A 26635-nucleotide genomic window follows, 5' to 3' on the forward strand; every position below is an offset into this window, starting at 1 on the left:
GATGAGGGTGCCAATGCGAGAAGCGTTGAAAGGAAAGTGGCGGGGAGGTGGAGAGGGAACGAGTGCAGGGCCATGGGCCTGGCTCGAGACCGCCCGATCGGAATTTTGCCTGAAGTAGGTGGCGCGCTGCAGCTGCCAAGACGATCGCAGCTTTAAATTTACGAACCCACCAGACTACATCGTCCGATGGGTGATATCGAGCAGAGCATTTGATGAGACGAGTCAGCAACCCGCTGACAACACGCGTGGACCGAGCATTCACAATCACGCAGTATAGAGTAAAATGGATGGGTCAAAGGATCCCGGGACTAAGACATGATGCACTCCCGTTGGCATCCGAAGCATGCGGTACCTGATGTACTACGAGCCAGCGAACAAGATTCCTCCAAGGCGAAAGCAAGCCAGATACAAAAGCGACAGTCGGCGACATCACGACAAAGCACTGATGAGAGGCCCCGTCTATCTCTCGGGAAAACAAAATCACTACAGAGGTTGAAACAGGCTGCAGAGCTTTGGCAGGCGAGCATCCACCGCGGAGAGAGGGTTCGCCTCGGCTAGGATTCAAAAAATAACTCGAGTATATGTATAATAGAGGAATCAAAAATCGCTTTTCAAAAGAGGCAACAAATCAAATCATCAACCTAGAAAGGCGTCAAGCTTCTCGGCAAAGGTCGAGTGCATTTTATTTCGTGCCCATCCAGGGCGAGTTCCAGATCAATACCGGACCGAATGTATATATGTACAAGAAAAAATATAATAAGAATAGGGGGAGGGCATCCAGAGAAATCAATCAGACATGGGCGATGGTAGTCAAAATGTACAGGGTCCCGAGGACCAGAGGGGGGTATAATAAGGAGGGTGGCACTCATACCCGAACGGGAAGTGAGGAGAGATGGGATCGAGCGTCCGAGGGTCAAAAGCGCTGGGCGCATGAGACACCGCACTCGGGCAGGAATGGAGTGGAAGATGCTTAGATTTCGCCAAACATCTCGTCCAATTCATCAAAGTCAACGGTCTCCGGATTCTGCAGCTCTCGCCAGGAATCAAAGGTAGAATCGCTGCTGGAAGTGCCGCTCAACGAGCGAGGACCCAGACTGAGCTTCTGATGCGACTCGGCCAAGTCAAACATCTTCATGTCGACGTCGGGCAGGCCACTGTTCAACATGTCCAGAGAACGCTTCAACGTGGACACGGGAGCCATCTCGGGGAGGCTGATTTGCGGAGCGGCAGGGGGCGCGTTTGTCTCGTCGTCCAAGGCAGCATCGGCGCCCGTACCGGACGAGACGGACGACGCGACCGAGGTCAACGAGGGAGAAGGCGAGGTCCCGAACAAGGCAGCAGCAGCAACCTCGTCAAAGTCCACCCCCATGGAAACATTCGAGTTCATATGTGAGAAGTAGTCACTGAATTCCTGTTCCGACATCCGATCATTTGAGAAAGGCAGAGAGTCGCGGTGGTCAGGCGAGTTGGCCGTGCTCCTCTTCTCGTCGCCCGAGCTGAGGCGCTCGGAGAGCACGGAGAGTCCTCGCGCGGACTGGTTGGCTTTCTCCTCCGATGCACGCTCACGAACCGCACTCGCCGTCTGAGTGAATTCCTTCTCATCACCCTCCAGGGGTGGAGACGCGGCGCGGTTCGAGTGCATCAGACGGGTATGGCTAGAGGGGTCCGGGAACTGGTCGTTCGCAGTTCCTCGACCTGGAAGATCGTTGAGATCGGCGTTGGGCGCTTCCTCGAAATCGGGAGATGACAGATCGACCTCCGGACTGGGACTTCGCTGGCGCGCCGCCAAGTCCTCCTCATCTTGATCCATACTGGAGACACTGGGGGTGATGTTTTTCCCATCGACGCCCGACATTATGTCATCGGATGGATCCGGGATAGGTTGACGAGGATAGGTCGTCAGATAATAGTACACTTTGCGCGGGTGAATTGGAATCAGTTCTTTGGCCATGGGGCACGGAGCAAGGGCTGTCCAGGGTCGTTTCATGTAGGCGGCGAGGCGCGATGAGAGTAACGCGGCAGGGTTCGCAGAGCTGTGACCCAGGAGACGAGGTTAGCCACATGGAAGACCATGCGAGGGAACTGCGCGAACAAGCAGCCAAGGCGATCGGGCGAGACTTACTTTGCGACCGTCGAGTTCATCGTCACGAGAACCGCGGCCAGTTCCTTGACCAGATGAGGGCGGTTGCCCGTTTTCTCCAGTTGTTGAATCACCGCAACCACAATATCATCGCTGATGCCTTCGGTATCGACTTTGGGGGCCGCGCCCCCATCCATAGGAGAGGGTGGCGGGGTGTGCTCGACGACTCGCCGGCCGGCGCGTCCCAGCGAGTCCTTGCGGTCCGCGGCGGATGGCTCGGGGGATAATGAGGTGTGCGATCGCTTCACTTTCTTCGCAGGGGGAACATCGTCGGTCGCCGCATTTTTTGAGATGGAGGGCGAGCGGCGCGATGAATTGGGGAGGTGAATGCCGAGAGAAGGTAGTGATAGTGACTTGCGACGGGTGTTGTAGGGCATGATGGAAATTATTTGGAGATGTAGCGGCACGCGAAAGTTGGGAGGCGGGAAGGGGAAGGTTTTTTTTTCTTGGAATTGGAGCAAAGCAAAAGGAGAGACAAAATAATTGGAAGACCAGTATTGGCACACACTTAATCTTCGTACAAAGAGACAAGTTCTAAGATAGAGGAATAGATAATAAATCAAACAAAATACAAGGGGGGCACAAGTTGGGTTTTCTGGGCGTTGAAGGGAAGGGAGGAGTGGGAATGAAAAGAAGTGGGAAGAGTTGTGGTCGAAAGGCTGAGAGAAGAAGGGGTCATCGACGATGCGACGAGCTCTCCGAGAGTTTCTGCGCCGTCCTACGGGGCCTGAGGAACCTTTTGGCTGGTCCAAGTGGATTCTCCCTTTCCCTTTCGGTTTCTTTTTCGATTTTTCGGGGGTCTAATTTTCTGGAATCATTTGCTTTTTCTCTTTTTCTTTTTTTCTTTTGGGCGTTTTCTTTCTGGAGACCCATCATGACAAAGCATCCGCTCCCAGTGGATTTCACGGTCATTACCGACAACCCTTGACCGCCTGAGTATGTGAGGCTAATCGGAGTTGAGTGATTGGCTTCAGGGCGCCACTCGTTTCTGCCCAGGTCACCACTTTTCACCGTTTCTTTCCATTTGGGTTCTCCCGGACTCCCTTTCTCGACGGGTCCCGAAGCCGGACGGTCGACTGGTCAACCCCGAATGGTATCGTCCATGGCTCGGGCTCGACACTCTCGACACTTTCCGGCGAGCTTGTACAGTCGAGGCACGATGTAATTACGCCAAGACCCCTCGATCTGTGGCCACTCACCGGCCATGTACTGCTCCTGACAACCACGGTATCATGATCAACGGATCCGAATCATGGCAACGTGCACATGAATAACATTTAGCCCTACGATATGAATGGTAACTGTGGACTCGATGTCTCCTCGCTTGACCGCAACAGGGAGCCCTCTCCGGTCTGTGCTTTCAAGGAAAGAGGAAATCGGTGGAAGACAATAGGCAAAGCAAAGTCCATCCCATCACCATCACAGGTTCCAAATCGATCAAGATTCTCTGCCTTCTTCCCCCTGTCAACGTCGTCCTCGCCCCAAATTCTAGGCGGTCAGTGGAGCTCCAGAGTGGCCTGCAGCCAGACTAGGAGTCAGAAGTTCAGAACTAATCGGAAAGCCAGGTTCGTTCGTCATCTCCATATCATTTTTTGACCTCTCGACTCCACCGCCGCCAATCAAACTGCAGCAAAAGGCTCCATGAGGCTAGCCCAGTTAGTGTCCGTCTCCACCCATCCATTCCATCCTCGGCCGTAGTGCATGCCAGCGGAAGGGGAGGAGGCGACGGAGGAAGACAAATGGAAAAAGAAAAGGGCCACAGTACTAGGAAGAGAATGGCACAGGTGGGCCACACCATGTGTCCCATGTCCCGAAATGGCCGTTGGAGCTCCACTGCACTAGTTTTCATGTTCACGATGTTGACCATCTCCCCCTCCCCCCCCCATTTATGCCCTGCACGGCTAATCATAGTTGAGACTATGAAATAATAAGACTCTGTTGCAAAGCGCTGATTGGCACTTTGATCATGCTCTGGACTGTGGACTCCTTTTAATTTTCTTTCTTATTTTTTTTTAGCTGGTGATTGTTTTGGATTCTCTTTCGATGGGGGAGGATTTTCGTGTTCCCTTCTCATGGCTTGCCCCTGCTCCTCTCGATACTATCGCCGTGAAAGTTCATAGCTCTGCGCGAAGCACACGGGGGTTCTATCTATTAGATTACTTGGAGATGTCAGCACTACCACCTACCCAGCCTTCAAGTTTCCCCTCCACGCAGGCAATTTCAGCATCCCGATGTACAGTAGCGTGCATCTGCCGTTGGCTGTGTGTGCGCGACTGATAAACAAATGATCTTCCCCCCCTACCTCGGTCTCGAGTCTCGGAGAATGCGATCGGTCAAAAATCGATGTGCGCAGTTGTCCGTTGCTGGGTGACGAGTCGTCTCGATCGTGTTGACCGCTCGTCTCTGGACACATCACTAGGTAAGAGATCAAACGCCTTCGCCAATCATCGCGCTGCTGGGCAGACCCTCGCAGGTACGCAACTCCATTTCGAGCACAACTCATCTGCACGAATCGGATGTTCCGTGCCTGCGCCGCGTACTGTACCTCGCCACAACCTATGAAATTGGCAAGCCTCCACCAAAACGGTTTTGGGCCAAATGAGGTGCAAGTGTCCAGTCCACCATACAATTACAGTGTCCGTTTGGGCGGGTACTTTCTTCTTCACTCCAGACCTCACTCCTGGGTATGATGGTTGGGTGGTTTACATAAATCGGAGAGACGCGCAATCAGAATACAATGGAGCACTGAATCATGTTTTCAAAATTCCTACAGTTTCATCGAGGACATCAATCCACTGTCCGCTGCCTCCACGCCGAGGGAGATGCACGACCCAGTTCAAAAAAGGGCTCTCCTTGACTGTCCTTTCAGTTCACATCTTTTCACTCCAGTGTAGGTGTTTGGTATGCAGCGGTAATTAGGTTGATGCTGCTAGTGGAGTAGGATGTTGGTCCCTCCCCCGAGTAAACACTGTCGAGCACGTACAGATAGGGCTTTCATTCCCGATTTCTGAGAATGCTCCGCCCACGCCGATCACTCTTGTCATTCCGGAGTCCGGACTGAACTTTCAGCACGCCCGGCTCTGGCTCACGTGACATTCTTGGCCCATGTGTATCTTTGAAGTGACATAGGGACCATGGACCGTGAACTTGGTATTCGATCATCGGCATGCATACTGCAAGATATGTGTTCTGTGGGAGTATGTGCAAATGATGACATGTGCATCGCTGCTGTAGACTTGAAGTTGGTGGTCGAGTGCCAATATCACAAAATCATGGGCTCCACTGTAATCAGGTGTCCCCTTTTGAATAGATATCTCTTAGAGATTCAAATGGAACTCTTCCTCGAAAGCAGACTATATGTCACTATTATTATGTAGTGTACATATCCTGGTGACTTGTGTACCGGGCTGTCAATTGTCCAGGTCGACGACATTCTTCCCGGGATGGCCCGATAACCAAAAAAGAAAAAAAAAACCCTCCCTCGTTCCTCAATAGTGGACTGCGTTGAGCAGCCTCGAATCAAACTCTCGTGAGATCCGCACCCGGCTGGGCGGTTCCCATCAAGCTGGGAAGATGGACGGGATCAATTGAATCCTCTGCCAGACCTCATGCTCGCACCCGACTGAGTATTGGCGTAGTACTATAGGAACTCTCATCTTTTCACCATGCTCCTGGTCCACATCTGTCACCAAGGAGTTGTCCAACCTATGCGATCCAGGTCAAAGCAAAAAGCAAAACAAAAGCAAAACAAAATATCCCTAGCGTCACCGTTTACACTACCAGAAGTGGATTTCTCGTCGAAGCCATACGCCAGATCAAATTGCGCGACAGGACGCCCTGCATTTACCCTGAGGACCAAATCCAACCACATCCCGTGAAATACACAATGTTATGTAATATCACGAGTCTCCACTCCACCTCGAACCCTCCAGTGTGATGTTTTATCCCAAAGATAGACCATTCAGTGAGACCCATCCACCAGTATTCACCCCAGTTGGTGCGATGTCTGACAGTACACATACAGTACTGTCACCGGCTGTCCGGATTGACGGAACCGGACCAGATTTCTTTGGGAAGGATAGCCGCAGGAGCGGCACTGCGGGGGGTCATGCATTTTCTTTTTTTTTTCTTCCCGACTTTCGTCTACACTTCAATTTCGAGGCTCGCCACCTGACTGGAGTGATGCAGTTGATGATTCAAGGATAGTCCTCGTTCACGACCTAGGTCACTGGAAAAAGACTGGAGTGGAAACAGCTTGGCCCTGCGGTAGTACCCGTCTCTGGTTTCTCTAGAGTTGAGAGGTCACTTGGGTAGTCACTCGAGCAGTGACTATTTTATGCTGCACATCTGAGTGCAGTGCATGTGGAGGATACCGGTCTACGGGTTTGATGTGATGTATATATTTCAATGCTTCAATGGTTAGGTGGCTACCTGGCCTTAGACCTGCTATCCAATGTTAGACCTGACGTACCTTATGCGGGGCCAGCCCTCATGCTTGCAGGAGTATTCTAAGGGATTGAGCAATTCTCTCACATCTTTCAATTACTTTCCACCTCCAGTGACCACGGCCCGCCTGATTTGCAATTCTGTCATTGCTGATTCCACCCTCCCAAGAAAGTGCTTCACTGCAGGGGTCTCGCAGGCGGGCCCGTGTGCCTACATTTGAAGCATCGCAGGCACCGTCGAGACGCGACCTGATCCATTTACCCCTCCTCGCGTATTTCCCAGTTGAAGTTGAACATGGCGGGGATACTTTAAGTTGCCAAATCCAAGACGAGCGCAAACTTTGATCAAGCCCCCGCGAATCCTTCGATTTCTCTGCAGTGGTTGTGGGATATATGCGTCGCTGGCTTGGAATGGAAGCTTGCCATGGATGTTGCGTGGTACTGATTCACCTTCCAGCTGACGATCCAAGTCGTATTTTACCCTGATTTAGTCTGATAGACACGTAGATAGTAGTGACCCTTGGATCTTAGTCTCGAAAGTAGGTTTCCTTGGCGAAAAGTCAATTCTTTTTTTTTGTGTTCTTTGACTTGTCTGCAAATGCTACACATGGACTACAGTGAGAACTTGCCCCATGCCGATCTCTGTGCGAATCATGGATCTCGCTGGACCCCTTCCGGCCTCTCTCTCTCTCTCCAGGCGGTAAATTCAGCTGGATGTGTGCACGTCCTATATCCGTTCTGGATAGGATAAGAATAGCAAAACGTTATGTCCCGAGGAGGGGCATTCAGCCCACCTTGCGCCTTTTGGGGAGTTCGAATCACCACCCATCCTGCCTATCCGCATTGAGTGAGCGGACTTGGTTACGTGACGTCTTTGTCAAAGTATCCTACGATTGACTTGAACCCCTCTTTCCTCCTCCTCCTCCTCCTCCTCCCTCCCATATGTTGTTGATGGAGATGACGATAAGATGGGTCAACTCGGTTGATCCGATCCTCGGGGAGGAAACGCCACTGAGCAACCTGTTCCGCTTCTCGATTGGAAAAATGCGTCACTCCATCCGACCTAACTGTACAGCTGGGCGGATCCGGTCATTGAAATATTGACATTTCTACCACTGTGCCAAACTCGAATACGAAAGGGGAGGGAACCTCTGATCCAAAAGAGGTCTCTTTATCTCCAACTTACAAACTCACATCGTCGAGACCTACAGTCCCTGTCGCTGACTTGACGCTGTCCAAGCACTGGCGAAATTACGTAGGCGCCATGCAACTCCCGGACCACTTGGGTTTAGACTATCCATCGTGCAGTAGTGCGTCCTGAACGCTAGACGCACCCTTTCTTTTTTTTGTCTTTTTCTCCGCATCTCTACAGGATGAAACCAAATGGATGACGTGATACGGTAGTCTCTCCGACGTGTAGTGTAAGGGCACATGGCGTAACCCGGGGCTCTGCCACTGGCTGGACTTGAAGCGTTTCGGAGCTCTCAAGACTTGTTCATATCGAGGACAGATGATCGCATCCGCTCTGGAACTCTTCGACCTCTTTAACACCGTCAAGTATCTATACGAGGAAACGACCAATCGTGGATTCTTATCTCACCAGTTCACTTTTTTAGTATGGTGGCTAGGGTAGAGTGTAGATACCATACCCCGCCTGTTTTTCTTTTTTGTTCTCCCTCTCTTTTCTCTTTTCTCTTTGGCTCTTTTCGAGTCCGGGTCCAAGTCGGACTTGAGATTGTATGTGCATGTGAGAGGAAGAGAGAGAGAGAGAGAGTCTCGAAATGTTTCTGTGCCCTCAAGTCAAACCCCCGGCACATCATCACACACGTGGAAAAGGGGTGTGCACTCGTCAGCAAACATGTCCAAGCCGCGGGTCCCGTCATCCAGTCGGAGAATCGAACCCTTGTGCAGAGGCGTTGTTCAAAATCCGGAATTTGGAGGTTTGTTTTTGGGAGATGATAAGCGCTCTCGGTCCAGGGGAAGCAGGGAAGTGCAAAGAGTAGAATTTGCGGGGAGAGAGAGAAGGAAAAGATAGATGGAAGAACTCTTTGGATAAGAGGAATTCTAGAAGATATCCATCCTATAAAATCATGGATACAATGGCCCCATGCTCCGAGTGAAGTGTTTAGCGGTAGGGACCTTATGGTAGAAATTCATTCGCGGTCGCTCTCAGTATAGACGGCCCGCGCGTGGGAATTGATGCAGCGGGGGAGTGTCTTGCGCAGTCTACTGTAACTGAGACTTATCAATGTCGATATCTTTCTCAATAAACCTATTTATATCAAGTTGGCCAGTGCGAGGAGCGGCTGTACTGTAGTTCTTGCAGCGAGGCTGCGGGGTGAATCTTGATTTTGGAGAAAAAAAGCCTGAAACAGTGTCCATCATGCGTCGCCGACACACTCATCTCGACCGACTAGACTCCCCGTCACGCTTGTTCCCAAATATCACTTGCAACTAAGATCCGTTTTGCATCATTGAGCGCAATCATCAGAAGAGAAAAGACGAGATATATATCACTAGGAAAAGATCTTAATTGTCCGAGGTAAAATGATCATTGACGCTTTTGCGTGTGCGCTCTTCTTGGGTATTGGTGATATCGTACAAGTCCGGTCTCCTATATCAAAATCGGATATTTCATGTGCCTCGCTGTTTCGTGTCAACGTCCTGTAGCAAGCCCAGTGTCCGACTTGAGAGCAACAGCAGCAGCAGCAGCGACAACAACAACAACAACAACAACAACAACAACAACAACAGTAGTAAAATAGTAATCTTCATCCCAACTCTCTCGCCATCGAGTCCTATGACTTGACTTCCTTCGCGTTGATCGCCGCTGGCTGACGAGGGCGCAACACGTACTTCCACGTGGTCCCAAAATGCCACCGTTTCTCTTCCACCACTTCCAGGCCACTCTCACGGACAATGGCGCCAATGTCCCGGTTCCACCAACATCCATGTCGATCTGCATGCGACGGTGCCAAGTTGTCCAAGATTCGATTCAGCCAGTCGTAGTGAGACCGTCCATGCTCCAACAGCAAGATCCGACCGCGTGCGGGCTCCGTGATCGCGCCCAGATGTCGGAGCGTGGCCACGGGATCCGGCATGGAGCACAGGCCCATGGTCTGCACAATGGTGTCGTAGTACCGATCCTGATGCACCGCGGAGTCTCCTGCCCCGGGCGTGAGTTGTAGTCGCCGACGCAGAAAAGACGGGTTTCTCGACCGTCACGGTTGCAGCATCTTGTGCACGGAACTGCACACGCGTGAAATCAGGTCGCAGTTGTCGAAACTTCTCCTCGGCGATGGCGACCATCTGTGGGCTGAGATCCACCAGGGTCAGTGAGCGGCAGCCTCGAACGGTGCTCTTTCCCTCGGCGTCCACGCCGCGACGCTCACCGAGCTCGTAATACTCCAAGTTGCGCCCCGTCCCGCAGCTCACCTCGAGGACGTCGCCGCGCGCCATCCGAACGAGGTCCGCCCGCTTGGGTCCCATGCGCATCGCCTTCTCGGACAACTCAACTTCGGCATCAAAGGTACGGGCCGTGGCATTGTACCGATCTGACACGTCGGTGGGCACGTCCAGGGACTGGGCCTTGGACACTTCGCGCGTGTACGAGGCATAGAGGTAGCCCGTGTACGTACTGATGACCAAGGCCGTGATGCCGAGGAAAGTCAGCGCACGCGGGGGATTCCATGAGAGGTTTTCTTGGGAGCTGCAGCCTCCGACTCGGCGCGGAGGCGCTCCTGGAACTTTTCCAGTTCAGACCGGGATGGTGTCTGTCTCTGTGAGGGGCTTGTTCTGGATCTGCGGGGGAAATTTCTGAGCTTTTTGTGTCCCAAGATGTGGATGCTGCTGCTGCTGGCGATGGCTTATACATACATTGTTTGCGCGGTTCGGCGCGTTTTACTTTTGATGCCTCGGGCGAAGAAGAGGCGGCATTGTCGCCGGACAGTGGCGTGAAATACGCGTGATGAATTCATTGCGAACGAGATGAGGCGCGATTCTCGGGCCTGAACGCCCGTCCCCGTGTCTCACGTGTCTTTGAACTGTCCGTGCCGCGTCAATCGCGCTTCGAGGTCGTCTCGTCTCCGGATCTCCTACACGCGAGGGAGTCTTACTCAAGCGCTTGGGCCCCTCATGCAACGGACTGGTCCGAGATCTCACGCTAAGGATGTTTAGATGCAGGACCCTGAGAAGGACGGCCCCCCGGCTTCACGATTACTCGTACTGTGGGGTACTCCGGATTTCCGGTCGTCTCAGACGTGACCAAAGACGCAGTGTGCGCAACAGTTTTAGACTTTCAATCGAACCAAGTGGACGCGTGCAGTCGGTCAAGTCGGCACCGTTCCGGTCTCCCGGCAGACCACCGAAAGAATCAGGAACCGGCCTGACACGGGACCTCCGTTATCGGCTATGAAAATGCACGTTTGACCCAAAAAAAAAGAGCCTAGTCCAAGGCTATACAGTTTGTACGACAACCGTATGATTGCGATCGCGTTGAGACGGCCTCCCTCTTGAAGATCCAATTGATCATGAATCTACCATCCAACATTCTCATTGTTGGTGGAGGCGTCTTTGGCCGTAAGTCATGACCCGATTTCATCCTCCCTCGTGAGACACGGTGACAGTGGAGTCCGTGTATAAAGTGCGTCCAGCCGAGGGAGAAACCTAGTCGACAGTACCGCAGCCCCCCGTTGTCAATTCGGAAGGTTTTGATGGGCATTCGGCAACACGTTTCTCATGCAGGCCCCAAAGGCAACCCGTGAGCTCTGGTCGCGCATGATTGCTAAATGATCGTATAGTCTCCACGGCGCTTTCTCTGCGCGAGCGTCACCCGACCGCGCAGATCACCGTGGTTGAATCGGCACCTATTCCCAATCCCCACGGCTCGTCCGTGGACACCTCACGAATCGTCAGAGCCGACTATGCAAGTGCGGCCTACAGCAAGCTTGCAAACGCCGCCATCAAACAGTGGCGCTCCACCGCCTGGGGCGCAGAGGGCCGCTACACACAGAATGGCCTCCTGCTGGTCTATCCCGGGGATGGCGCGAGTGCCCAGGCTTACGCACGCAAAAGCTTTGCCAATGTCCGGGCCATTGAGGGCGACAACGTGATCTTCCTTCCGTCCAAAAAGGATGTGCTGGACGTGGTTCCAGCCTACGGTGAGGATCTAGATGTGGCGGCAGGCTACGTGAACTGGGGATCTGGATGGAGCGATGCCGCTGCTGGAGTGCGGTATGCGAAGCAGCGGCTTGATGCCGATGGTCAGGTCAAATTCAAGAGGGCAGAGGTGGACACACTCCTTTATGATTACTCGGGGGCGAGGCCCCGAGTGAGCGGTGTCTCTCTGGTGGGCGGAGAGACGCTCGAGGCAGACTTGGTGATTCTGGCCACGGGGGCGTGGACGGGCAGATTGGTCGACATGCGAGGCAAAGCCGTGGCTACCGGTCAAGCGATCGCGTATATCAAAATCTCAGATGCGGAGCAGAAGGCACTGGAGCATCTGCCGACCATCTTGAATTTTGCAACAGGAATATTCATCATTCCACCGCGCGATAATCTGCTCAAGATTGCACGACATGCCTATGGATATCGAAATCCGACCACAGTCCCCATTCCGGGCGCCAACAGAACCGGTGAGACCATGGCGGTCAGTATTCCTGCCACCGACGTGCCCGTCCCCATGGAGGGAGAAGAGGCTTTCCGAGAAGCACTGAAACAACTGCTACCTCGACTGGCTGACCGACCCTTTGTCCAAACTCGTCTTTGCTGGTACACCGACACGTAAGTGGACCATTCATGGATTCTCTGGCGTGACGCAGCTAGTTTCTCTGTACCGGAACTTCTGAGCTCGTCATCAAGGGGGGTGGCGGACGGAGTGGTGCTGCCAGTCTCCCCTCCCTGGTTTCTAGGTTGAGGTATTAACATATCGAACAGACCCAAGGGTGATTTTATCATCTCGTACCACCCCGAGTGTGACGGCCTCTTCCTCGCAACGGGTGGGAGTGGACACGCATATAAATTCTTCCCCGTTATCGGCGACAAGATCGTCGATGCACTAGAGGGAACCCTCGAGCCAGAGCTGCGGGATCTGTGGACATGGACGGGACCGGTCCCAGCGGATGCAGCCATGGAACAAATCTTTGATGGAGATGGCAGCCGGTCTGGATCCAGAGACTCTATCCTGCAGGAGGAGTTGGCCAAGACCAAAAAGGCAAACAGAAAGGGTGTGCTCTGATCGCAGCCAATGTCAAAATATGGAAGGCTGAGGGTGAAGCTTCCTCACGATGGAAGGAGTATAATATATACCTGACTACCTGGCTAATTCCGACTGCCTATGACCGTCGGGGAACAGCCCGTGGCTCGGCCCAGTCTTGATCTTTACTACAGATAGCGATTATATACATGCATATGGACATACATTAGACTTACAGCGCGTTGCAGCTTGCAAGGTTACCAATACATATAATGGCGTTCGATGTTCTGGTCGCAAGCATCCGCTTGGGGATCCAGGGGCGGAAGAAGATACACACAAGATTACAGCGAACTAGGTGGCTCTTCGAGTAGTGTGGTCATTGAAATTTTCACTTACAAAAAAAAGCGAAGGAGTATGAATACTGCAACTTCGCATTTCTTGTAGACGAGAGTAATAAAAGCAAGGATAAACCTCTCCGCAACCCTCTCATTATTTTTTTGGGCCCCCGACAGTACCACGTCGCAGGAATGTTCATCAGGTAAGAAATAGAGAAGAGACCAAGTCTCAACCAGCGCACGACGACACGCTCACCTCCCTTGCGTCATGCAGCAATCTAATTGTAGAGGGAGTCAAGTGCGATTGAAAAAAAAAGAAAAGAAAAAAGAAACCTCATCACCCAGAGTCGCTAAAACGCCGAATAATGCTTGCGTGAAAGAACAAAAAATCGTAAGGAAGCCATGGCCCCAGTGTGAGGGGAAAAAAGGAAGGAAAAAAAAAAGCAAAGCCCGTGCTCGCAACAGTTCGACCGAGTCTGTGTTGTCAACTGAGTGCATCACCGGGCCACGCATTAGACGAGAGAAAGAAGCAAGGTGCAAGAAAGCAAAGAGGGATAAGAGATGTTGTTACAATGAGGTCAAGGTGGAGGGGAAGGGGGACTCCATGGGGCAAGAATGGATGGTGGAACACCTCAAACTTTGCGGAAGTCTGTGAGAACAACGTTAGTCGAACTATTCACACACACCGGACTCACCAGGCTCAAGTGGGGGTCGAAAGAGCCAGATACCAGAACCACTTACCAGAGAGTACAGGGTAGATCAGCTCGAAGGCCGAGTAGATCTCCTCACGCACTTTGGCGCCAGTCAAAACGATCTTACCACTGACGAAAATCAAGAGCACAATCTTGGGCTTCATCATTCGGTAGATCAGACCGGGGAAGAGCTCAGGCTCGTAGGAGCTGAAATGGTGGTGACGAGAGGCCAACCCTTCCAAGCGGATGGGGAACTTGATATCGCAGGAGCCGACAATGTTCTGGATCTTGAAATCCGTGAACTTGGCGTTGAAACCGAGCTTCTGGATGATGCGGGCATACTTGCGCGACGCAAGCTTGGAGTCATCCTCGGACTTGGCACCGGTGACCACCATCTTGCCGGAGGCGAAGATCAGGGCGGTGGTCTTGGGCTCTCGGATACGCATGATGACGGCGGCGAAACGCTATTGCACAGCAAGAAAAAAGAGAGACCAGTTCAGCCACACTGTACCCTGAATGTTTGACACAATTTCAGGGAAGGTGTGATATATACCTTTGGATTGTACTCAGCATTGCGCGCGTGCAACGCAATAGTCTTGAGATCAAGACGGCAGTCCAAGTTGACAGTCGCCACGATATTCCTTTTCAGGTGGAAGAGACATCTCAGCCAGTGATTTCTTTGGGAGTGGGAACACAAAGAGACACGTGGGAACAACAGATGATACTCACTGCAAGGTAGGCACAATGCCGCTGGGGTTATTCTGGTTGACAGCACCGGGAGTTGCAGCTGGAGTCGCGGGCGTCACCCCGTTGCCATCACTGGCATTTCCTCCATTGTGCTGCTGACCGTTGACTGCCTGAATCTCCTTCTCCGACGATGGTGGAGTGAGATCACCAGCTCCACCAGGGAAGGAGAGCGAAGAGGGCGAGGTAAATGCGCGGGCCTGTTGCGCGTTTGACGGGTGGGTTGTGAGCGAATCCATTTTGATGGATGAGTGCGGTCACAGTGTCAAAAAAGTAGAAGTGTGTCACCGTATCAGTGTGAATCACAGCTATTCTGGAGTCAGCGAGGAAGCCAGCAAGTTGACAACATGAGATAGAGGTGACGATGACACGACGCCGAGAATTCAACGTCAAAAGCGGTGGAGAGAGCGGTGGCAGAAGTGCCTGACAAACAAAAACTCACCAGAAGAGGTCGGGAGATGGACAAGTGAATGTATCCCCCAGGTGAGCAAACACGCCGAGATCGACTGATCAGACGTGGGCAAAGACTTCACAGACCGAAGATCCGAATCAAGGGTTGCAAAGACCAGAAAAGCACACTAAAGTGTTTTCTGTTTGGACGGACAAGTGGGAACAAGGAATCAAGAGAGCAAACAATGGATTTTTTTTTTTGGTTTCAGGTTTGGTGAGATGATATCCTTGCGCTCGCACTCTGGTATTTTTTTGGGGAGGAAGTGAATGAGATCTTGAGTCTATCTGAATGAAAGTGGTGGAGAGCACGACCCTGGATGAGAGGACTGGGGGAGCTTGCTTCCAAATTAGGCAGGTCTCCGGTATCAGGTGAAGATACGCTGGAGACAAGGACCTGATGATCTGCTTGAATTGGTATGGGTCTCGTATTCTTTAATTATTTTTTCCCACGAAGAAAAAATAATTGAAAGGATATGAGCGGCTTCCCGAAGAGTCAAAGATGAAACCCTTGAGTGGACTCAGGGTCTAGATTAGTCGGGGAGGAGAGTAGGGAAGCGTGGAGGTTGATGCAGCGGATGCCAAGACCGAGACGGGAATCCCAAAAATCGCCCAAGCAGATGGGTGCGGGAGGGAGGGCCTTTATATAGTGCTGACATTCTGCCCGCGTCAGGGGGAGGCTGGGCCCGCCTGAGTGGCGGCAAAAGCAGCGAGAGATGCCTTTTCGTTCCACCCATTTCCACCCATGGCTGCTAAGCACCACTCAGCATCCACTCCTCCGCCACTAGATTACACATGGCTCCACTAGAGAGCCGTTAGCGGCTTGGAGACTGGCCGATGAGGCCAATGAAACCGGGCCAAAGGCTGAGAAGTCGATGATTCGTTGTGATGAGACCCGCCTTGATTCATCCGGCGTGCTGAATGGCCATTCCGCCCTTGCTTGGCTCCTCACTCGACCCTCGATGATTCTCAGTCGTCTTTGGCCGTACCGCGGCTACAGCCATTGGGCGTCCAGTTCGCGAGCCTCCTGCAGCTGAAAGTTGGACCCGTCTCATCCTGTTTGGGAGTAGGGTCCAATCATCGTCGCCCACCGCTCCATGGCTACTCCCTGGACGTGAACACGACGCGCACGATCGTCTTGCGGCTTGAAGCGATGGAGACGTGTGTGAGGTGTTTTACGCGCTCACCTGGTTCTTTGGATCAACCGGTCGCTTTTCGATCTTCCCACGGGCCATATTCATGCACTAAATAGGAGGTCTCTGGGTCTCATCCTGATTGTTTTGTTTTTTTTTTTTTTTGGATCTGGTCAACCATCTGTCCCTGGCTCCAGCCGAGTATGTTTGGAACAAACATGCCTTCATGATGACTGGTTGAGTATGACTCACAACTGCCTGTGACATGCATGGATTGACGGATTTGCTGGCATCCTCACTCACCTCCAGGCGACAACCAGCCCGATTGCTCCGGTCGCCTTGGTCAAATGATGGCATTTTTTGTGATGGTCGGAGGACCTGAATCCCCAACACCTTGGAGGACAGGTGGCAGTGATCAAACGAACAAAGAGATGGGAGGTGCAAGGTCTCAGATTCAAACTTTCGACTATCGAGTGAATTGCTGGTCGAGGCGGAATTACATACTTTGTGTATGTATTATTGTATGCATTACAGTATGTATTGCATCGACCAGATCTCGACCCACCGATTCGCCAGCCGTCGAGTTGAACGAGAATTCATCCGACAGAGTGACAACCGAACCTCCATGTGCATCCACCCAACATGCAGATGACCGTGTGCCTGTGAAGTTCTCTGGCTGACGCCCTTGCTCTTGAAGGAGCCGTCGGATAGGTACAGTATCAACAAAAAAAAAGGAAAACAACAGTCTGCTCATCTCAAGACATATCCTATGCGGGTCACGACCCTCGGCAGGCGACAGACGTGGTCCAGTCTTACCTGGCTTGTTGAATCATCCTCACCAACGACCAAGTACACCATGGCGGTGCAGAGTGTCCAAACATTCCTACTGCTTATGCGGTAACTGTATGGGCACATGGAACACAAACCATACCGACGACTGAAAATGCCGAGCATTTTCCTTGACTTTGGTATGTTAGATACCATACCCGGCCTTGCCGCCGTACAGGTGCCTTCACATTCCTGTGCCTCTCCGGTATTCGATTCTGAAACTAGAGATATGTATGTACAGGACGGTTCCGTCTCAGAGTCCATGTACGACCAAAGAAAAACTACGGTAGGACTATGGTACACACCGGGTCAAGGAACTCGTTGCGCCATCGATTCAGTATAGAGTCTTTCTAGTCTGTCGTTCAGGTCTAAGATAGGTACAGAAGGACTCGACTCTGCTATCTGCTTTGAACAAACCTCCATAGTTAGCACTCGACCTGATGATCTCACCAACTGTCCAGGATGCTGCGAGCAGATAATGGGCCCAGAGGCCATCTCTCAGTAATATGCAATGGCTTCGATGGATGAAGTGGTTACACACAGCTACATACAGCACTTTTTGGAGTAGAAAGTTGATATGGTATTTGATTTTTCGTGCTGTACATACATCTGACGTTCGAAGGAGTCCGAGGAGTTACTTGCTCACTTGTTGCAGGCTGCTAACTAGCCAAGGCGGCTGTCACATGGGGTTTCAAGCATCCCAGGCAGCCGGGGGTGGTGAACCTACGTATGATGCGTATCTGATTTGCCCGCGTACCCATTGAAGAATAGAACTTGGTCCAACCCCACGGCGCTCCTCTATCAGACCGAGCGGACTGCAGACTCTTTTTCAGCTCTTCACACCCGTCTCATGATAGTCTTTAGCTCTTGAAAATTCAGCCAAGTCGAGATAGGCTGGTCCTCTTTGGTGCCTGGGCTCTCCAGAAATCGATGATGTCAAGATCACCACATGCAAGTGACAAAGAAACGTCTCATATACAGAAGCTTGCATGTGATAAAGCCGAGTACCAAACAGGTTCAAAAAAAAGTCTAACACGAAGATTTGACAAGGACAGCCTGACGCCAAAACCTGATATACTCACGCTCGAGCGTTTGTAGAGTACCGACCAATGATCGGTGAATATTTTGATGAATGTAGTCTGTAGATTGCATCTGGGCATTAGTAGACATACTATACCCTCCCACACCAGGTCAGAACCTCTTGTTCACCCATGTGGAAACTTCCCCAGTCTTTCAGGGGAGCCCTCGTGAATCTCCGAAGACCTCCGGCAGTCTGGGGCAGGAAAATGGGAACGCGACCGTCGGGGGCAGAGATTCGATTTACCAGCGCTGTGATTGGTAGCCGAACCTCGGCCAGGCGGTTTTCGGCGCTCTGGAGCACCCGCAACAAGACTCGGCTATTCAAGGCTCAACCTCGTCCCCAAACGTTCACAGCATTTCCCCTCATACTGTAAGACCAACTCCGCCAATCTTCAACGCGTCTCTCACTTGACTCGGGATACGGTCATCGCCGGGAGGACTTTTCTGCACCTGTACTGCAATTGATCTTCGCTTAGATTTTTTTTCTCTGCGTGATCACAGACCGTGCGCTCACCATGGCGTCAAGAGGCGCCGTCTTGCCGCTGCTGAGGCGCGAGATGCGAGGCTCATCCCGACTCGCACGTGTGAATGCCACCAACCTCCCCATTTCTAGTCGTATCCCATCGACATATCCTGCAGCTCTTCGATCTCCTACTGCTCGTCGTCCCACGTCATTCCTTCCATCCACACAGATTCGCGCCTTCTCGCAGTCCGTCAGCCGCCGCCAGACGGAGGAAGATGGGCACTTTGACCCAAGGTCAATCGAGCGCGAGTCAGACGAAGTGGATGTCTGCATCGTTGGCGGTGGTATGTCTCTTGCCGGGTCTCACGTTGATCTATTTTCGCCTGTGAATAATGCATCGGTCAACTAATCAGCGCCATTCTGGAATCGGTGTAGGTCCCGCTGGTCTGGCCGCGGCGATTCGATTGAAGCAACTCGCCAATGACGCGGGCAATGAGGACTTTCGTGTGATTTTGTTGGAGAAGGCTGGCGAATTGGGCGCTCACATCGTCTCAGGCAATGTCCTTGAGCCTACAGCCATGAACGAGCTTCTTCCCGACTGGCTGGCCGAAGACAATCCGTCCCGGTTTGAGGGCGCGACTCCCGCCAAGGGCGACAAGATGCGCTATTTGACCGAGAAGTCATCTTTTCCTCTCCCTACGCCACCACAGATGCACAATCACGGTAACTACATCATCAGCTTGAACGAGTTGACAAAGTGGCTTGGCGAACGTGCGGAGGAGCTCGGCGTTGAGGTGTATCCTGGATTTGCCGCCAGCGAGGTTGTCTACAACAGCGATGGCTCGGTCAAGGGTGTTGCGAACAACGACCTTGGTCTAGGCCGCGACGGCCGCCCCAAGGACAATTTCGAGCGCGGCATGGAGTTCCATGCGCGGGTCACGCTTCTTGGTGAGGGATGCCACGGTAGTCTGACCAAGCAGGTCATCAAGAATATTTGACTTGCGCCGGGACAGCCAGCCACAAACCTATGCCCTGGGTATCAAGGAGATTTGGGAAATTCAGCCCGAGAAGTTCAAGTCGGGCGAGATCACTCACTCCATGGGCTACCCGCTGCCCAAGGACACTTACGGTGGTGCATGGATGTACCATTTTGGTGACAACATGGTCAGCATTGGCCTGGTGGTGGGCCTGGACTACCCTAATCCATGGCTGTCCCCCTATGGAGAATTTCAAAAGGAATGAAGCAGCATCCCATGTACCGGGAGGTTCTGGAGGGTGGAAAGTGCATCTCCTACTGGGTGCTCGTGCGTCTGAACGAGGGTGGATTCCAGTCCATCCCCAAATGCGCTTTCCCGGTGGCGCCTTGATTGGAGACACGGCAGGTTTCCTGAATGTGCCCAAGATCAAGGAACCCACACCGCGATGCGGTCAGGCATGTTGGCGGCGGAAGCGACCTATTCTGCTCTCCAAAACAAGGATGAGGAACAGTATTCCTTTCGACTATGAAAAAGGCGCTTCGCGATTCCTCCATCTGGAAGGAATTGTACGAGGTGCGCAACATCCCCCCCTCCTTCAACAGCTGGCTCGGATTCTGGGGTGGTCTGCTTTACTCTGGACTGGAGGCTATGATCTTCCGCGGCCCGTGTGCCTTGGACCCTCAACCACCACGGTACCGATGCCGCCGCCACCAAGCCGGCCTCGGAGTGCCAATAAGATCGAGTATCCCAAACCCGATGGCAAAATCACATTTGACATTCTGACAAGTGTGAGCCGCACGGGTACGAATCACGAGGAGGACCAACCTGTCCACCTTCAAGTCAAGGACTGGGACGCTCACAAGGATCTCGCCTGGCCGGTGTACAAGGGAGTGGAAAACCGCTTCTGTCCCGCGGGTGTGTACGAGTACGTCGAAGATTCCAGCAAGCAGCATGGCGTCCGATTCCAAATTAATGCGCAGAAGTAAGTTGCTCCTCCGCGGTCGCTCCGTACTCATCCGTTTGTTCCATTGGAGCGTGCGAGACACGAACTGACTTGGCTCTCTTCAGCTGTATTCACTGCAAGACCTGCGATATCAAGGTTCCCACCCAGGACATCAACTGGCAGACTCCCCAAGGCGGCGAGGGTCCCAAATACGTCATGACCTGAGACCTTTCCTTCCCCCCCTTGGGCCAAGAAGCCCCCATAAGTGCGAGACTCTGAATGTCTCGCGTATTTGTACATATTACTAGTCAGAATACCAAAAAGAGCAAGCGTTGTACCATGAATCGGGCATCTGGGCCTTATCTTCAAGCATACGGTGTATTGGGTGTAGAGGGCAGTTACATTTCTCGTAGATCTTCACGCAACCACGCGGTAAAATCTGTGCTTGGAAATTGAGATTGGTCCTGAACAGACCTATTCTTTTTGTTTATCAATCACCGTGGATCTGGATGGTGGCGTCGATACTGGTGACGACGGCACCATCATCCCCCATGGGGAGAGTCGGCGGGTGTCAGAACCGTGGAATGCAAGTGGAGGGCCACGAGGTCAATCAAACCACATTTGATCGGGAATCGGATGCCGTCCCGAGGACAGCCTCGTGGCATGCGAGTGGTGAGGAAAGCCACGGGACTGGGCCCAGCATTCAAGGTTATTTCAAACCTCGGACCCTTTGCAGAAACATGAGATCCGGTGATTCACTTTCAAGGGAACCAGCAAAGGTGTGTGTGTGTGTCTCTGGCTGGACTTGTTTCAGCTTGTTTATTCGACTTTTGGCGGGAACCCACGTGGATCGCCAAACAGCAACACCAAAAGTGAGGCGCCCGGAACCTCCCAACTGCTACTGCGCCCACCGCCATCTTCGCTCTCTTCTCCTCACGGCCTTCTTCTCTTTTTCTCTTCTGCACTCGGTGCATCGGTCTAATCCCTTTCCCAACTTCACCTGCAGTACTGTGCCCCCGAGTGTGTATGTGTGTCGGGGTGCCTAACGACCTGAGCCTGCCAGCTAACCATCTCACTTTCCTCCCCCCTTTTCGTGTCCCGGATCTCCAGAGACCCCCGACCGGGTCAACCTGATTCGCAGGCATTCCACTCTGGGGCCCATCACGACCAGTCTCTTTTGGTAACCCTTCACCCTCACCAACTCACCCTGTCACTGACCGCCATGGCGGCCATGGCGACGGAAGTCTCATCGACCCGTCTCTATCTGGGGAATCTCCCCCGAAATGGTAAGCTTGTGTACTTCGACTCTCTCCCATGGTCGAGCTTCTCGGTTCTATGGTCCCCTAAGATCATGCTTGTCGCTTTGATATCTCTTCTCCGGGGTTATCAGGTATGCTCCACTGTGAGGCATGGTCGGTTCGGTCAAGCCCACGTTGGTACCACACGAGAACCGTCTTCCCATGGTGCCAAACAGGCCACATGGATAGGGATTGTCGCAACTCCTCGCGCTGCCTTCGAGTCGTGTTTAGCTAAGATGGGTCTTAATCCAAACCACAGTTACCAAGCAGGATATTGAAGAGCACTTCAGTACCCATGGATCCGGCAAGATCACTGAGATCAAGTTGATGAATGGCTTTGGCTTCATCGAGTATGAGGATGCCATGGATGCTCGCGATGTTGTGCCAGGTCAGTACTCTCCCCCGGTTGGGCCAGAGCCCGCTGCCTGTCAGGCCTCATGGCCCTTTTTGACGTCGTGGCGGTGGCTGGACCAATCTTTCGTGGGTGCTCATGGTTAACTTTCGGGTCTTCCCGTTCTAGCTTTTCGTATGTGACCCAGTGTCCTTGCTACATCTACTGCTTGCAAGAGTGACAGAACGCGCTGCTCACCAAACTCTTCTACAGACGGTAGTGACTTCAAAGGCGAGCGACTGACTGTCCAGTTTGCTCGTGGCAAGACCCGCAAGGAGAATTACCCCCCTGGTCCAACAGATCGCCCGGCGGTGCCGCGACCCCGTCGTACCATGTTCCGGATGCAAATCTCCGGTCTCCCTGAAACCAGTTGGCAGGTTAGCAGCCCAAGCCCTTGACTCCCTGGAATCCCCTGGATATTCCCTCCTGCTGGAACTTGGCCTTGACGGTACTATGTCTCCGACCGCTTCGGCGCATGCTTCGTGCTTTTTCGGACCTTAATTGCCGTGATCCTGGGGGCCCTGGACCTATTGATCCATGCCGGACCGAGATGCATCTCCCAACGACCACGGATCGTTTGGGAAATGATTGCGACTTGCCCCGGTGCAGATTGTGCTTCCAGAAAAGAAAAAAAAAATCCGAACCAGGCGCCAACGCGGCAGTCATCGGCCACTTATCTAGGGTTCTGGCTCTCAGTCGGGCCCTGACGGATCACGACCTCATTGGGACCGGGAGTAGTCGCGGGCCATAGTACCTCTCTATTCCTACCCTGACCTCCTTTGGACTTGACTGGCCATTTCCTTTGTCATGCTTTGGAGATTTGGACTCACCCATGCCTTTCACTAGGACCTGAAAGACTTTGCTCGCCAATCGGGCCTGGATGTAGTCTATTCGGAGACTGGCCGTGAACAGGGGAGAGGGTATGTGTACCGGAAGAATATCCGGCCCTTATGACCAGGCTTTCTTCGTGTTTCCCCCCACTCGGGTCCCCGTTGACACTGAACTACAAGATTCGTTGAATTTGAGACCGCAAACGACCTCAAAACTGCCGTGGAGAAACTGGACCAGCATGAGTTCAAGGGTTCGCGCGTGACCTGCGTTGCGGATGTAAGATACTGACTCTTCCCCACCTTGGTCGTCTCACGCCTTGGTTCCCAAATCCGGAGACCGCACACACGAACTGCTCCTCATGCTTTCTTTCAGATCCAACCCTACGAAGAACGTCCTTACCGTGATCCCTACCGCGCCCGCTCCCCCCGCCGGCCTTATCCCCCCATGGACGACTATGACCGCAGATTCCCGGTGCCCCGTGGATACAGCCCCCGGGACCATTACCGGGAGCGATCACCTGTCCCGATGCGCCCGGGCTACTATGACCGCGATGGATATGGACGCCGGACCCCTCCACGTCCTCGGATGGATGAATATGGACCCCCTCGTCGCCCCTATGAGGACCCCTATGATGCCCGGCCCCCACCTCCGCCGCGCCACTACGATGACCCCTATCTGGCAGCACGGCCCTATGGTCGACCCCGTTCCCCCCCGCGCGGTGACTATGTTGCCTATGAGCGTCCCCGTTACTGGTAGATGAGCTTGCTCAACAGATAGCCCTGCACGAGTTCCCTATGTTCCGTTACAAACCTGATGCGTCTCATATAATCCGTAGCTCTTCTCATTCTGGTCAAATTCCCTGATGCTCTTGTATCTTGTAGTTGGAATTTCTAGAACATGGACCCCAGTAGGTCTATGCCGCCTAGCTGTCTACAGGGATTGATTAGGGTTTGACAGGAAGCATGAAAGTACAACCTGTCGGGCTGTACCTACTCGGCCAGTAAAGGTCTTGTCGAGCCGTTTTAGGTTCATCTTGGTTTTTCACCCATCGCCTTCCTACCACTCAACAAAGATGTCTCTTCATCAATGGCTACGCCAGGTAATGTCTCGAGCCTAGATTCCAAATGCATATCTCCAGATATGCACGTTTGTGACAGAGCCTCACTAGCCTACTATTGGCGGGGGCAAATCGCTGTATTGAGAGAACCCCCAATAGCAGGTATGAGGTGATTCAAAGGCCAGCAAGCTTCCCAGCCTGACTGCAAAGAGCAGAAATCCCCGAATCCTGTGGTGGGAAACCATCTATTGGAACACTGACAGACTATTCGCGATGCAGGTGATATCGGGGGCCCACCCCCGCTTCAAAATTCAAAAAAAAATTCCGGAGCTCTCTTCCGTCAAGAGTCACCCCACATCTTGCCCGCACCCCTGCTCCTCGTCAGTGACACAGAGCAGCCAAAATTGCCTTGACCACAATCTCCAGCTTAACGCCATCCGTCTCACTCCAACTATCCTCCTCTCGTACCTCCCACGCGTTCATTCCGATTTCGTCACTGTTTCCCGAACTATTCGGAAACGAATCCCGCTTTCGGGGCTAAGCTCCCAAGCTCCCTAGCCTTGGCCTGTGAACCTGTGACTCTGCAGTAGCCTCTGTGCTTGACTTTGACTCAAGATGTCTTCTCGATCGGCTGTGCATATTCCAGCTACCCCAGCTGTCCTGGATAGCGTCCGTCTTCGTGACATTGAACTTCCACTCCCTGCCGCCCCGGACCCATGGCATCGTCCTGGCAAGCCGCAGCCCTGCACAGCAAGCCTGAAGCTCTCCTACTCATCAGCTATCGCCGCTGCTGAAAAGGATGATGTGTCCCTCTCTATCGACTATGGCAAGCTGTTCCGTCGTCTGGAGACGGATGCTCGCGAGATGGCCCATCACACCAGCTCTCCCGAGCATCCGCATCATCGCATGGTCAGTGTGGAAGGCACACGGCGAGAGGAGATGAAAGCGAGTGAGGTCGGACAGGATCCCCGGGTGACCGCTGGCATTGTAGCAAATTGTGGCTTGAGTCTCCTCGATGAAACTGCTGCTGGAGTGCGCCGTATGTCGCACCTCCGCCAGAGCCCTCGCAACAGCTTCTCGGGTGCCCAAGTGCCGGCCCTGCCACCTGCAGATGCAGCCCCGATCACCGCAGAGTATGGTCGGTGTGAAGTGTGGTTGCATCTACCAAAGGCATTGCTTCGTGCTGAAGAGGGGCTCAAGTACCGGAGTGTCACAGTCTGGGGCTATACCGACGATGCTGGCGAGGGGGCTCTCGAGTCGGAATCACGGTGCCCTGTCGTGCTGGAAGAAGAGTTCCGCATTGAGGGTATCCGGTGCTATTGTATCCTCGGTGTCAACTCCCACGAGCGAGTTGAGAAGCAGGCGGTCATCATTTCTCTGGGCTTTGAGGGACCAGGGCAACTAGCGTGGGGCTCGACCATAGTCGACACCTACGTTGCTCTCACACGAGCCGTTGCAGAGGTATGCCTTCCATTCTTGCTCCAGTCTCCTCCCCTGGAAGCCCCAGGGTGGTGGTAATTGAATTTATTCATGTTCTAATCTGTGCAAACAGAAAGTTGATGAGACCACCTTCCAAACGGTCGAAGCACTTGCAACTTTTGTGGCCCGCATCGTCACTGTGGACTTTGGCAATGAGCGGGTTACCGTGCGGGTTGAGAAGCCCAGTGCCTTAGCTTTTGTTCAGCGTTCAGGGGTGGAAATCACTCGCACCCAAGCATTCTTTCAAAGCCACGATGTGGCGCACAGGTGAAGCGATCAGTGGGGGCTGCTGACGGGATGAAGATCGACCGATCAACAATGCTGGCCGAACGGTGCGGGTGCGCCCGCATAGCCGCGGCCGACGGGTAACTTGCGCTATACTGGCTGGACACATTTGGCAACACGAGTTCAGCGGATATTGAACAATGCTGTTGCCCAATAAAGTGTCGTTTGTATATGACCTCTGGTGGTATTTTGGAACGTTCAGTTTACAAGTTCTCGGAAGCACAAATGACGTAGCTGCTCAAGACAGGCTAATACTGTTAGCCTTTTAATTTTGCCAGACTTCTAGTATTCCCCCCTCCCCAGGACACCCTTGTTTGCCGGTAGTAATTGGAAGAGTCCGCCTTAACTAGCTCAGGCAGGCCGGATTGCAATGATTCGCATGAAAGACAGCATTCAGCCCCCCTCCCCTTCTCACTATAGCACAACCCCCAGAGACAGGCTGCTCCTTGTCTCCTTCGAGAACCATTCATCGTCCTGGATTGGCCCATGCTGCGCACGTGAAGTCCCAATTCGGCTTAGTCTAGACCCCGGACCGCCGCCCGTGAAGATGAGCGATTAGTGCCTTCGTCGGCTCTCGGTTTTCCGTCTCACTTCACCTTTCCTCAACTCATTGTTCTTTGAGGGAACAACCACGTCTAGTCCTCGTTGTTTGACATCAACATCAAACGAAATCAACGACTCAGTTCCCACATACACACATTCAGATACCCGCTTCCACCCGCGATTTCTCTATGTGCTTGTCTGCGCCCACTCTCTTCCCCGTCGCATCTTCTTTGACCAGCTCCCTGGCCAACCTTCCCTCCGCATTCTCCGAGATCTGCAACGATCGCAACCTCCACAAGATCGCTGGCTCAACAGCATATACCTCTTCCCT

At 52.9% G+C, this 26635-nt stretch overlaps 8 protein-coding genes across 8 annotated transcripts; 5 read left to right on the plus strand and 3 right to left on the minus strand.

Moving 5' to 3' along the window:
- Positions 1 to 970: 970 nt before the first annotated feature.
- POX_b03223 (uncharacterized protein) lies at positions 971 to 2517 on the minus strand (the record flags this gene model as incomplete). The annotated part of the gene is made up of 2 exons (XM_050112124.1): positions 971 to 2033; positions 2123 to 2517. The coding sequence occupies 2 exons, from the start codon at positions 2515 to 2517 to the stop codon at positions 971 to 973; spliced, it is 1458 nt and encodes a 485-aa protein (XP_049972470.1).
- A 913-nt stretch (positions 2518 to 3430) lies between these two features.
- POX_b03224 (uncharacterized protein) lies at positions 3431 to 3785 on the plus strand (the record flags this gene model as incomplete). Its single annotated transcript, XM_050112125.1, has 2 exons — positions 3431 to 3635; positions 3706 to 3785. 2 exons carry the CDS (start codon positions 3431 to 3433, stop codon positions 3783 to 3785), a joined length of 285 nt encoding a protein of 94 aa, XP_049972471.1.
- A 5598-nt stretch (positions 3786 to 9383) lies between these two features.
- POX_b03225 (uncharacterized protein) lies at positions 9384 to 10562 on the minus strand (the record flags this gene model as incomplete). The annotated part of the gene is made up of 3 exons (XM_050112126.1): positions 9384 to 9731; positions 9793 to 10325; positions 10490 to 10562. The coding sequence occupies 3 exons, from the start codon at positions 10560 to 10562 to the stop codon at positions 9384 to 9386; spliced, it is 954 nt and encodes a 317-aa protein (XP_049972472.1).
- A 552-nt stretch (positions 10563 to 11114) lies between these two features.
- Positions 11115 to 12820, plus strand: POX_b03226 (uncharacterized protein; the record flags this gene model as incomplete). The annotated part of the gene is made up of 3 exons (XM_050112127.1): positions 11115 to 11163; positions 11385 to 12366; positions 12520 to 12820. 3 exons carry the CDS (start codon positions 11115 to 11117, stop codon positions 12818 to 12820), a joined length of 1332 nt encoding a protein of 443 aa, XP_049972473.1.
- Positions 12821 to 13745: 925 nt separating this feature from the next.
- Positions 13746 to 14788, minus strand: POX_b03227 (TATA-box-binding protein; the record flags this gene model as incomplete). The annotated part of the gene is made up of 4 exons (XM_050112128.1): positions 13746 to 13762; positions 13855 to 14269; positions 14359 to 14446; positions 14535 to 14788. 4 exons carry the CDS (start codon positions 14786 to 14788, stop codon positions 13746 to 13748), a joined length of 774 nt encoding a protein of 257 aa, XP_049972474.1.
- Positions 14789 to 18552: 3764 nt separating this feature from the next.
- POX_b03228 (Electron transfer flavoprotein-ubiquinone oxidoreductase) lies at positions 18553 to 20645 on the plus strand (the record flags this gene model as incomplete). Its single annotated transcript, XM_050112129.1, has 5 exons — positions 18553 to 18844; positions 18936 to 19480; positions 19518 to 19682; positions 19726 to 20459; positions 20546 to 20645. 5 exons carry the CDS (start codon positions 18553 to 18555, stop codon positions 20643 to 20645), a joined length of 1836 nt encoding a protein of 611 aa, XP_049972475.1.
- Positions 20646 to 21642: 997 nt separating this feature from the next.
- Positions 21643 to 23696, plus strand: POX_b03229 (uncharacterized protein; the record flags this gene model as incomplete). The annotated part of the gene is made up of 6 exons (XM_050112130.1): positions 21643 to 21706; positions 21978 to 22106; positions 22323 to 22486; positions 22956 to 23029; positions 23120 to 23216; positions 23313 to 23696. 6 exons carry the CDS (start codon positions 21643 to 21645, stop codon positions 23694 to 23696), a joined length of 912 nt encoding a protein of 303 aa, XP_049972476.1.
- Positions 23697 to 24612: 916 nt separating this feature from the next.
- On the plus strand, positions 24613 to 25747 carry POX_b03230 (uncharacterized protein; the record flags this gene model as incomplete). The annotated part of the gene is made up of 2 exons (XM_050112131.1): positions 24613 to 25458; positions 25550 to 25747. The coding sequence occupies 2 exons, from the start codon at positions 24613 to 24615 to the stop codon at positions 25745 to 25747; spliced, it is 1044 nt and encodes a 347-aa protein (XP_049972477.1).
- Positions 25748 to 26635: the final 888 nt, after the last annotated feature.

The sequence above is a fragment of the Penicillium oxalicum genome, chromosome II (assembly GCF_001723175.1).
Source record: "Penicillium oxalicum strain HP7-1 chromosome II, whole genome shotgun sequence".
In the NCBI taxonomy this organism is placed as follows: Eukaryota; Fungi; Ascomycota; class Eurotiomycetes; order Eurotiales; family Aspergillaceae; genus Penicillium; species Penicillium oxalicum.